This window comes from Sciurus carolinensis, chromosome 5 (genome assembly GCF_902686445.1).
Source record: "Sciurus carolinensis chromosome 5, mSciCar1.2, whole genome shotgun sequence".
Classification (NCBI taxonomy): Eukaryota; Metazoa; Chordata; class Mammalia; order Rodentia; family Sciuridae; genus Sciurus; species Sciurus carolinensis.
The window spans coordinates 24,393,384-24,405,837 of NC_062217.1; the positions used below are offsets into that span (position 1 = coordinate 24,393,384).

A 12,454-nucleotide genomic window follows, 5' to 3' on the forward strand; every position below is an offset into this window, starting at 1 on the left:
AAGGAAAATGGCTGATTTTCAGTCCAAATGGAGAGGTTTGTGGCAACTGGACAAGTCCTATTGTAATCCCCATCTCCTCAGCTGAATTACTGGAAAAGCAACAGACCCTTCATACTGAGAATCAGAGGAGTCTCACAGCCACTGGAGAAGCCAACTGGAGTCCCTTCAAAACCCCATGCTCAGAGACCTGTCATTAAATGACCTGTTGGTTGTCTGGAGGACTCCACGTAGAAGGCTGTCTCTATCTGACTTAAGAGATGGCTCAGTACAAATAGTCTTTTCACTGGGGGCATTTGTTGGAGGGGAGGATCATATACAGTTGTTTAAGATTATGACTGCCTGAGGGAGAAAAGTAAGTCTAACAAAAGCTTAAAAAGAAAAACTAGAGAATGAAATGTCTTCGGGGGTTCACATATGTCCAGGGCTGTATATATACACAGGAAAGACAAAAGACCCTGAGCTCACTTTGGGTTGGTGCTGAAGCTCTGTGGAAGTAGAATATGAAAACATAGGCAGAACTATCAACTGCTCAGCGTGCTGAAGGCACGGCACTCCCCATGATGCAGAGTCCCTCAGGAAGACAGTGAGATTATTGGGTCCAGGCGTTTACGGAAGTATCTGTCCAATCATTAGCTGACGAGTGAACTGAGATTAAAAAGAATTAGTTCACAGAAGTCACTGAACAAACAAACAATAACAAACAGCAATAATAAATCCTAAGGAGGGGAAAGAATCTAATTTCCAGAGTTGCCACATTATATTATTTAAAGTATCCAGAGTTCAAAACATAATTAAGAGAGATGCAAGAAAACAAGTAAGTATGGTCCACACACAGGAAAACGAGCAATACAAACTGTCCCTAAGAAAGCCCAAACACCAGATTTATAGACAACAACTTAAATCAGATATTTTAAAAATATTCAAGAACTAAAGAAAACTGCACACAAAGAACTAAAGAAGAATAAGACAATTATGTCTCACCAAAATTAAAGTATCAATTAAAAAAAGCCATAATAGAAAGCTAAATTGAAATTCTAATGGTAAAAAGTAAAATAAAAATTCACTAGAGAACAAATTTGGAAAGAAGAAAGAAACAGCAGACCTGAAGATAAGTTAACTGAGATTATCCAGTCTGAGGGACAGAAAGAAAAATGAAGGAGAAAACAATAAAAGAACAATGCAGAACGAAAAGTGGTGGTGGGAGGAAGGAACAGGGCCCTGTGGGATACCATGGGGAGTATCAACATGTATAAATAATGGGAATCCCAAAAGAAGAAAAACAGGAGCAGAAAGAACAACTGAAGAAATAACCAAAATCAAAGTTGATGAAAAACATTCATTTATACATCTTAGAGGCTCAACAAAGTCCAAGTAAAAAAAACTAGTAGTGAGTTCCACACCTAGCCACATCATAATCAAACTGATGAAAAACAGAGAAAAGGAATCCTCAAAGCAAGAATAGAGAAATGACTCATCACATGGAAAAGATCCTCATAAGATCCTATTTCTCTTCAGAAAACATGGAGGCTAAAGGGCCATGGATGTCATGGTCAAAGTTTAAAAATTAAAAATAATTTTTAAAAATTTAAAAAAGGAAAGCACAAAAGAATATCTATATCCAGCAGAATTATCTTCAAAAATAATAGCTGGCTTAAGATACTACCACATAAAATAAAAACAAAGAGTTTGTTGCAGCAAACCTGCTCTTAAGAAATACTAAAAAGAGTCCTTCAGACTTACCTGAAGGATACTAGACAGTAACTCAAATCCACATGAAGAAATAGAGCTCCAGTAAAGGTGGATATGGATAAATATAAAAACAGCACATTTTCCTTTTTTTTATTTATAACATTTTTTTCCTATCTGCTTTAAAGACAACTATACAAAAAATCAGAATTCTTTGTTGGTGGGGCTGGGGCTGTAGTTCAGTGGCAGAGCACTTGCCTAACACGTGTGAGGTACTGGGATCAATCCTAAGCACCACATAAAAATAAACAAACAAAATAAAGGCATTCTGTTCTTTTACAAATACAAAAAAAATTTTTTAAAGAATTCTATATTGGTGGATATATAATACATAAAGATGTAATTTTCATAATAACAACAGCAGGAAGGAGGGGGAGAAAACTAAAGTACATACTGTCATGCATCACTTACTGACGGGGAAATGTTCTGAGAAATGTACCATTAAACACTGTAGAGTGCACCCACACAATTCTAGATGGTCTAGATCAATTACTCGAGGCGGACTTTTGATGTGATCAAGAGACATGGCAGACAAGATGTACGAGGCTGCTGGTGGTATAACCTAGAATACTGTTTTACAATAAAAAATGTTTTAATAAGTAGAAGGTATACACTTTAAAATAGTGATAAAAAGACACAAAGCAGTAACAGTTATTTACTATCAAATATTATGTTCACTACATAATTGTACATGTTATACTTTTATAAGATTGGAAGCACAGGTCTGTTTACATGAGTAGCACCACAAACACATGGTGATAAGTTACATCACAATTTTATGTCAGCTATGGTGTTACTAGACAATAGGAATTTTTCAGCTCCATTATAATCTTATGAGAACACTGTCATATACACAGTCTGTTGTTAACTAAAATGCTGTTATGCAGTGTGCAACTATGCAAAGTTTCTTTATACCAGTGGTGGTGGATAATTTTATCAATATGAACGGGACATGGAGTAAGTGCCCAAACTGAACATTGTTCCTTGGTGTGTCTGTGAGGTGTGTCTGGATGAGGGTAGTGCTGAATCAGTGAACTCAGTGAAGTACAAGGGAGAGACCCCTCTCCAATATGGTTGGGTATCATTCAATCCATTGAGGATCTGCACAGAGAGAAAGGCAGAGGAAAGACAACACAGTTCCTTTTTTCCTGTCTCACTGCTTGATCTGGGACATCTCATCTCATCTTCTCCCATACCTAGAACTGGGATTTATACCATAGCTCCTCTGGTTCTCAAACGTTTAGACTGAATCACACAACTGATTTTCCTGAGTCTCCAGCTAGTAGACAGCATATTGTGGGACTTCACAGTCTCTTCATAATCATGTGAGCCAACTCCTCATTAAGAAATCTCTTGTTAATTCTGTTTCTCTGGGGAACTCTAATAGCCCAGTGAAATTAAGTTGGTATTCGTTTGACTAAGGTTGTTATAAACTAACATATTAATTGTAATCCCAGAATAACCACTGAGAAAATAATTTTAGTTAAAAAGAATAACCAGGGGCTGGGTACAGTGAGCACTCCTGTAATCCCAGTGACTTGGGAGGCTGAGGCCAGAGGATAGCAAATTCAAGGCCAGTCTCAGTAACTGAGTGAGGCCCTAAGCAACTTAGACCTTGTCTCAAAATAAAAAATACTCTAGGATGTAGGATATAGCTCAGTGGTTAAGTGCCTCTGGGTTTAATTCCCAGTACAAAAAAAATAATAATAATAACAAGAGAATCAAAATGATATACCAGAAAATCTAACACAAAAGCCAAAGAAACAGAGGAATAAACAAAAGAAAGAAAAAAAAATAGCAAAATGGTAGACCTAACTCTACTTTATGAGTAATTAGATTATTGATTTGATTAGAGTACCTACTTCATTCAAAAGTCAGACATTGGCAGAATGGGATAAAGAAAGAAAACAAAGCACAAACCCACCATGTACTATCCACAGGAGACACACTTCAGATTCAAAAGCGTAAATGGGCCAAAAGTAAGAGATGGAAAAAAATAAAAAACCACATACAAACAATAACCAAAAGAGGATAGGAAGGCACATTAATTTCAACAAAACAGATTTTAGAACAAAAATAGTTCCTAGTGACAAAGGGCATTTTATAATAATGAAAGAAAAGCCAGATCAAGAAGATATAACAATTATAAACATAAACACATCAAATATTTAAGGGAGAAGACAATTCACCATAATGAAGGCTTCAATACTCCACTTTTAATAATGAATAGAACAATTAGACATAAGAACAAGAAAATAGAGAGATTTTAACAAGACTATAAAACAACTAGACCTATCAGACATCTACAGAACACTCCACCCATCAATAGCAGAACACATACATATGCTTTTCAAGAACATCTGGAACCATTTAATTTACCAAGATAGAATATGAGGTAGGCCATTAAAAAAGAGTCTCAATAAAATTTAAAGGACTGAGTAACAGACATTATGTTGTCCCATAATAATTAAGTAAAAGTGGATCAAAGACCTAAATGTAAAAGCCTATAAAACTCTTAGGTGTAAATCCCTGTGACCCTGGATTAGTTAATGGTTTCTTAGATATGAACAAAAAAGTATAAGCAAACAAAAAATAAAATGGACTTCATAAGAATCAAAGTTATTTGTCCTTCAAAGGATATAGGAAAGCAAAAAGATACTTGATAGCTGGTATGATGAGACAAAAGCTTTAACAAGTTTTTTACTACGTTGAGACCTTCTCTAGTTCACCAAATGGGTTTTTTCCCTCTTAAAAATTATAAAAAAGAAAAATGGTTCTGAGTTTTGCCAAAAACTAGGATGTAAATGCACAATTCAACAACAACCATCTTTTAAATGTTCGATTGTTGAGGTGGGTTAGGAATACGTTAAAGGAAAGAAGGAAGAATGCTTTATTACTGATGTTGCTTGGCAGAACCTCACAAAGTTATGATTAAAATGCTACATATTTAGTACAATAAATAGAGTATTTCTTAAAGGCTTTATTTCTCCACTCAAAGCTGGATACTACCTATGTTTTTTTAAAAAATTTGTCATTGTTTTACTCATATGTAATCCATTAACAGTAATTTTAGTTAGAAACATTCATTTTCCTAAATATTTTACTTTTAATGGTAGGAGGAAAATGTCAGCTCTTCTCAAACTAAAACACATTTCTTAAGAGACTGTCATTTGAATAGAGAAAGCAACCTAATACTTTAAATCACCAAATTCATATAAACTCCTGCTAACGCTCTATTTCTACCAATAACTAAGAGGTTATCAAATCCTAAAATTCAAGGACAAAAGATACATGATAGACATAAGACTTTTATGAGACTTATTATTGCTGATGTTCAAATTCTATGAATTTCAATAAAACGCACTGACAAAACTTAACCTATTTATCTCAAGTGAGATTGGGGACAAAGACACCACAGTCATAACAATCATATTCTATGCCTCAGTACATCATTCTTTTACTACTTGTGTTGATCTGAGACATATCTGCAATCATTTTTCACCTCTTCTCATCACAAGGTGATGACAATGTCTCTTTTGATGGGCCTGGGTAGTTCTATAACTGTTTCCCCAGAGAGAGACAAGAGATGCCAGGTGACTTTAAGGCTCTATCATACGAGGCCATCCTATGTCTACATTGTTCACCAGAACACTGAACAACCACATAAGAACCTTAAATACCCTGAAGCCACCATGCAGAAAGGCCACCTGTAGGTTCTCCAGCTGAGCCCATACTTCTAGTCACCCCACCATGGAGATAGATGAGTGAATAAAGAAGTCATCTTAGGAGACTCTCCATTTATAACTGTTGCAGTCTCTGGCTTTATGTTCTTCCCAGATGTGGCTAGATATGCAGCAGTGACAGGCCATCTCTACTGTGTCATGTCTGAATTTCTAACTCACAGAATCTATGAAAAGAATCAAATGCTTGTTGTTTTATGCCACTGTGTTTGGGGTGGTTAGTTTCCCAATATTGGATTACCAGAGCACAGGTCAACAACTGAACCGAACAAAAGCTATAGGAGAGTCAACTTTTGAGCAAGTGAATCTAAAGACTAGTAAAGATACAGTCATGGCCCTAAAGGAATTTGCAACCCACCAAAAGATTCCAACTTGCTATCATCTTACCAGCATTACTTAGTCTGTAGAACAGTGTGTAGTACACAGTAGACAATATTTATTGAATGAATGAATGAAGAGCTATATTACGTAGGGTTGTGTTTTACAAGATAAACACTTCTACTTGAATTTTAATATTTCAAATTGAGACTAGAGAAAGGCAAGACTGTCATCACTTGTGTTCACACAAGATACAAAAATCCAATTAATTTTTATAATTTAACATTTTTTTAAGTTTACTAAATAATTATGAAAGAGAGTTTTTACATTTAGACCTGGATGAAGAAACTGCTGGGACCATAAGCTCCCCAGGAAGCTCTCCCTCATCACAAGTTCATCCTTCTTCTTCCCAGAGTTGCTTCGACTTAACATTTTATATTCGTATATTTAGTAATCACTCTACTATTACTAGCAGACAAATAACCACCTTTCCCAATAATCCACCTTTTCATTGTATCTTTCACATTTAGGTCTAAGACACCTTGTAAATAAATTAGGAACTCAAATATTAATAAGCACACCTGGAAAATGAACTTCCAAAAATATGTAATTGCTTATCAACTTATAAATAAAAAGATAGTTTGCAATTCCCAATTTTTTACAAAAGCAGCATAAAATACTAATAATGCTTTACCTATATATTAACTTCTTATATACATGTTAGTTCAATGAATATTCCTAAATATTTGAGAAATTTTTATCTCACTTCTCTGAATTAAGACTTTGGTTCCTCTAAATCCCATAACTAATACTGATAAAAGGTCACAAAAGGCTGGGTACAGTGGCACACACCTGTAATCCCAGTGGCTTGAGAGACTGAGGCAGGAGGATTTTGAATTCAAAGTCAGCCTCAGCAATTTAGCAAGGCCCTAAGCAACTCAGTGGGACCTGTCCCTAAATAAAATATAAAAAGAGGGCTGGGGATGTTGGCTCAGTGGTTAAGCACCACTGGGTTCAAACCTCAGTACCAAAAAAAAAAAAAAAACATAAAAGAATATTATATCCCAAGAAGAATGGTTCTATGAAGAGAAATAAGAAGCCCAAAGTATTCTATAGTCATCACTAGGCCTGACCCAGATTAGCATATTCCGAAGTCTGGTGCCAAATTCCAAGAAGTCTCATGTTCAGATTCAATGCCTGCTGGTGACAAAAGACACACACAAAAATGTAAGACCATGCTATGTGCATTTTCCAAGTCCATCTATCCTACTCTTCCTACTCTTTTTTTCTTCTTCTTTTTTTTTTTTTCAGGATCAAGGACCAAACTCAGGTTTTGTACAAGCTAGGTAAGCACTCTGACACTGAGGTAAATCCCCAACCCCGGGTAGGAGGGGTTAGTGTTGGGGTTGGAGTTGGGTTTAGGGAGGGGGGCAGGAATGGAGGAAGGAAGGACTGTATAGAGGGAGGGGAGGGGTGGGAGGGGTGGGGGAGAAGGGAAAAAAATGGCAGAATGAATCAAACAACATTACCCTATGTAAATTTATGATTACACAAATGATATGCCTTTACGCCATGTACAGGCAGAGAAACAACATGTATCCCATTTGTTTACAATAAAAAAAAAAAAAAAATCCCCAACCCCTATCCTACTCTTTCTAAGCCTCCATTTTTAGACAACATCATTGAGATTTAGGCAGTTTCTCTATAAACCTAAGCATTTCTAACATTTGAATGGCATCTCATTGTTTTTCATTCTTTCCTCATCTGTCTTAATTATTTCTAATGAGTACTATAATATCATGTAGGAAGAACAGAATGAATGTGTATATTCATAGTTATGTACAGTAGTAGAGCACATGATCTGATCTGCGGTAGAGTTAGCATGGCATATTTGAAGGTAAACAAAAATACTAAAGTTGAAGTCTAACTCTACCATTAACTAGCTATAAATCTTTATGACTCAGTTTCCTTATTTGTTAAATGAGCAAAGATTAGATAAGATTAGATAATCTTCAATTCAATGATTTTATGTTGGTTTAATGACAAGTCATTGCCTGCCACACTCATGTGATCCTATAAACCTTTTTGTAAAACCGAGTAACTTCTCTTTCATACTTTAACCCTTCCTATGAGTTTAAATAATTTTAAAGATCATCTTTTACTGAAATCAAATAAGATTCACAATCAGCTAAGTAAATTACTTAACCACTCAAAAAGCTTTTTAATCAGAAAAAAAATCCTGTTTGTTTTCCAACTCCTAGTTCTTGTTCAGTTTAGCCTCTGAACAGATTCTTCATGATCTTCGCAAATAAAATTATGCACCTTGTTTCCATACTTATTTTTCCAACAAAATTGCCATTTTTATTAGTTGCATAATGTCCTACTGAGTTGATACTTTATTTTTAACCCTTCTCTATTTTTAAGTAATTACTCTGACTCCAAGTTAACAAATTATGCACAAGATTGCAGTAAATATGCTTATAAATTTTCCTTCCTTTGGATTATTTCCTTAGAATAATAAATAAAAGAATATTTACATTTATAGCTATCACCCACTTGAATTTAAGCTTTGTGTTATAGTAATAAAATATCAGTAAGTATAAAAGTTTCTCACTAGTTTCTGTATTCACATTTTTGATAAATCATCAAGTTAAATACTATGTCATGCAACTTACTTATTTTATCTCCTCTGTATTTGATTTGTCCACTTATTTATTGGTGCTTTGGTATATTTTTAATAAATTTTTTATTTATTTGCTTGAACAATTTTTTAATAAAACCTAGTTGCCTCTCTTCCTTTCATATTTCTGGCTTACCTGTTTTTAAGATGTGCCTCCAGATCACAGCGTTGCATTACATCTTGGCACACTGAAGAAAATGGACATAAAACCAATAATTTGTCTAGAAGTTTATGAACTAGAATGCTAGACTTCTTACACAACTTGAAATGAAGTCTTTTTCGGTCCAATGGACAGAAATCTTTCTCTTGTAAAAAGTTTCTGAGGCACTTGTAGCAGAATGTATGTCCACAGGGGGTGTCTAGTGGCTGCAACAGAGGCTGAAGGCAAATGTGGCAGACGAGGTCATCATCCACTTCATCCTGGTAATTATATAAGTGGTTTTCTCTTGTCCAGTGCTGCTGGCCACACTCAAAACACAGGGGGTTTAGGGATGAGGAGGAAGTCTGTTCAACGGACACCATCTCATCACTTGTTGTTCCCATTTTAAGTCAAATAATGCAGTTTCTGTACCCTCATATGTTAGACTTCCTCTGAAGACCTGGTGTTCCTTGAATAGGCAGGGATGTATCTGATTATAACCAAAATCTATATTGCTAGATTAAAAAACACAAAAAAAGTAATTAGTATCAATCAAGATAGGTTTTAAAGTTTCAACATAGTATTACTAATGTTTTCAGTACAAAATTAAAGTTTAGATCTGGTAATAAATTAGCCATAAAAATAATGAAATAAACTAATTTGCTAGTAACTAAGAATGACTTACAAGCTATCAAGATGTTGATTAAAAAAAAGAACTTCATTAAAAACAAAGATACCATATTATATGGTGTGACACAGAAATAATCAACGGTTTTACTGACTGAAATCCCCAAATACTTCACTGTCCTATGATAGTTTTAAAGTCAATCTTTATAATATGCTAACAGTGCAATCTATAGTATATTATGTAATACATTTATATTTGCCAACCCAGTCATGGCTCCTTACTTCTGATTGATTTTGTACATTTATAGTACTATACAAAAGACAGTCTTTGAAATGAAGTCTTAAGGATAATTCAGTTTATTAGTGAAAGTGACCTTTAGCTTTGCACTGTGGGAAAAAAAATTTCAAAGCATGATTTCAATATTCTTCCTCATATAAAACTGATTGTAGAAAGACAAATCTGCATAGCATACAAACATCTGAGCAAACTGTTACGTAAAAAAACTATTCACTTCATTAAAAGGAAAAAAAATCTGTTGAAATTCAATTAAACAATAAGACAGGTTATAAATTTCAATTCCACCTCACATTATTCCATACTTTCATTAGTCTTGCTTACTTGGAGTGTGTATATCCTCACAAACACAAGACTCTCACAGCATTCTCCTTCAGTTTAGTACAAGCCTAGCAGGGAACACTTCCCTCATATAAGGGCTTCCATACTTCTTACTGCTGAAGCACCAGGGGTTAAAAAATCGGGTTCAATTCCTGGTACCAAAAAACAAAACAAAAAAACATATATATATCCACTCCAAAGGCAGCAGTTCCTCATATACTTTCTGTAAATATTTACAGTCTCCAGCATATGCTTAAAACCGGAGCCTGGCAGAGGCAGGAAGAGGACAGTTAAGAAAACCCGCTATTAAAATTCTGTGTAATAAGTACTCTAAAGAAAGTGACACAGAGTCTCATAGGAATGTGGGAAAGATGAGAAGAACTGGCATTTAACTCCATTTGGCTTTGTGGCTGGAAATACTTTTAAAAGGGGAAGAAACAAAGACTGCTGAGTTGTGACAGGAAGCATCAACCAGAGACAAAATGGACAAGGGCATCTAGGGCAAGAAAAGAGCATCAGCTACTTTTTCACAAGTCACAGGTGATGGAAGGTGCACAAAACACTCAGGAAACCTGAAGCAGGTAAAACATCTCAGGCAAAGAACATACACTGGGACAGGGGAACTCTAAAATTAGTAGCCCTGCCCAAGGACAGGAAGAGTAGGTTAACCTATTGATTAGACTTGTTTATATTTCAATAATTAAACTTTCTAATCACATGTAGGTATTTATTATTTTATTTATTTAGAATATTCATTTTTAAAACATTATCATTTTGACATATGTAACAAGAATGGTCATGAGTTTTAAAAGGTTTGGAAAAAATACTGGAGGAACAGTCTGACCTGACCTCAGATAATCATGATTTTTAAAGCTATCCTAGTAAAATAACCTGTGATCTAAGCTTCTATCAGTATCAACATTAAGAAAGCCAAAGCTCTTTCAATCCCAAATCCTATGGGATTTGTTTTTTGCACTTTGAACATCATAACTTTATAAAATGTTAGTGTAAGCCATGTAGTGGTGTACACCTGTAATTCCACTGACTTAGGAGGCTGAGGCAGGAGGATCTCAAGTTTGAGGCCAGACTGTGCAATTCAGAGATTAAGCACCCTGGTTCAATCCCCAGTACCAAAAAAGTTAGTGCAAGGTATGAGATTAAGGAGAGAAACACCATGTATCTTAGAAGATAGACTGCTTCAAAACTAGATTATTTTAATACAGAATTTCTACAGACTTGTTTCCATTTCAATTAGCAAGAAAGTTCACATATCCTTTGCTCTTCTTTGAGTGTTTAATTTTTCCTTTCCTCAAGAAAATACACTGCAGTTCTAGCCTCCCACATAATGACTAAGAAAGCATTTATCTTAAGACTATTATATTTTAGCTATTTCTAAATCTCTAAATAACTTTAGTTCTTTATTTTCATTTTATCACATCTTTTCATGAGGAAAATTAACACGTTCCCATTTAAAATACCAAATAACTGCATTATCTCCACCCCCAAATTACCTCTATGCTACCATGAAACAAACATTAAATGGAAACTGAACTGTAAGGCTCTACAGCCAAGTACTTAAAAGCACAGACCCAGAACTGGTCTGAGGGGTAAAGTCCTTGTGTGGTCACTTACTAGTCTTGTGACCTTATATCTTTGGTCTCTTTCCTTCACCAGTGGAAAATGGGGTTAATAATAGTGCCTATGTCAGTATAAAGAATAAGTGTATGTCCCTTAAAAAAATGCCTGACATATCACAGATATAATATAAATGTTAACTATTATTAGAGAAACAAAAGTTCTGAAAAATTGTATAATGTGCCCAAACAACTTAAAATTAGCAAGAAAGAAGAAAAACCTGTTCTTTCTTGCCTCGAGGTATGTCATGGTAAATTAAGTGATTACAGCAAAGAAGAAATGTATTTCATGAGTGAATTTTGTATACAGAAAGACATCCTGGTCCCATTTTACCAATTCTCAATCCCTCCTAGTCTGGCAAAAATTATTTTTTTCTCTTTTTGTGGTCTTCCTTCTCCAGGTAGATCATTTTCTTTCTGCTTTTTGTGCAAATCCAATGCACTGCCTTATACTATTCCTCTGGTAGGGTCTCTAAATTGTGAACTTGCTATGATTTGAGTGGGTCCCCAAAGGCTCATGTACTGGAGTTTGGTACCTAGTGTGGCAGTGTTGACATGGTGGAGTCTTTGGGAGTGGGGCCTGGTGTTGGGGACTAGGTCACTGGGGTGCAATACTCAGAAGCATTGAAGTAGTTCTGCAGGGGCCCTGGTCAGTTCCTGCAAGAACTGCTATAAAAAGAGCAAGCCTGGCCCTGAATCCCTCTGGATTCCTGTTTCACTGTGTGATCCCTCCACCATGCAGCCATGCAGTTGCTTTCCCTTTCTCCTCTGTCCTGTGATGCAGACTGAGGGGGCCAACTCCTAAGCCAAATAGATGGATTTTCAGCCTTTAAATCTGTGAGCTAAATAAACCTTTTTAAAATAAAGTACTCAGCTTCATGTGTTTTGTTTTAATAACCAAAAACAGACAAAGAGCTTTAAGAGTTGGGCCTTCCCGCAGAGGAGAAAGCAGCT

General features: G+C 35.4%; 1 protein-coding gene across 4 annotated transcripts in view; it reads right to left on the reverse strand.

Annotated features, from left to right (window-relative positions):
- The window catches only part of Lnx2 (ligand of numb-protein X 2), an 83,962-nt gene that overhangs the window by 32,362 nt on the left and 39,146 nt on the right, over positions 1 to 12,454 (reverse strand). For 2 of the 4 annotated variants that reach the window (XM_047552885.1, XM_047552884.1), the window contains 2 exons: positions 9,870 to 10,018; positions 8,621 to 9,138 (listed from right to left, as the gene is read on the reverse strand). In XM_047552885.1, coding sequence (XP_047408841.1) covers positions 8,621 to 9,027 — 407 coding nt within the window. In that variant the 5' untranslated portion in view covers positions 9,028 to 9,138; positions 9,870 to 10,018. The remainder of the gene's footprint in view (positions 1 to 8,620; positions 9,139 to 9,869; positions 10,019 to 12,454) is intronic. The other 2 variants (XM_047552887.1, XM_047552886.1) reach the window with 1 other exon arrangement.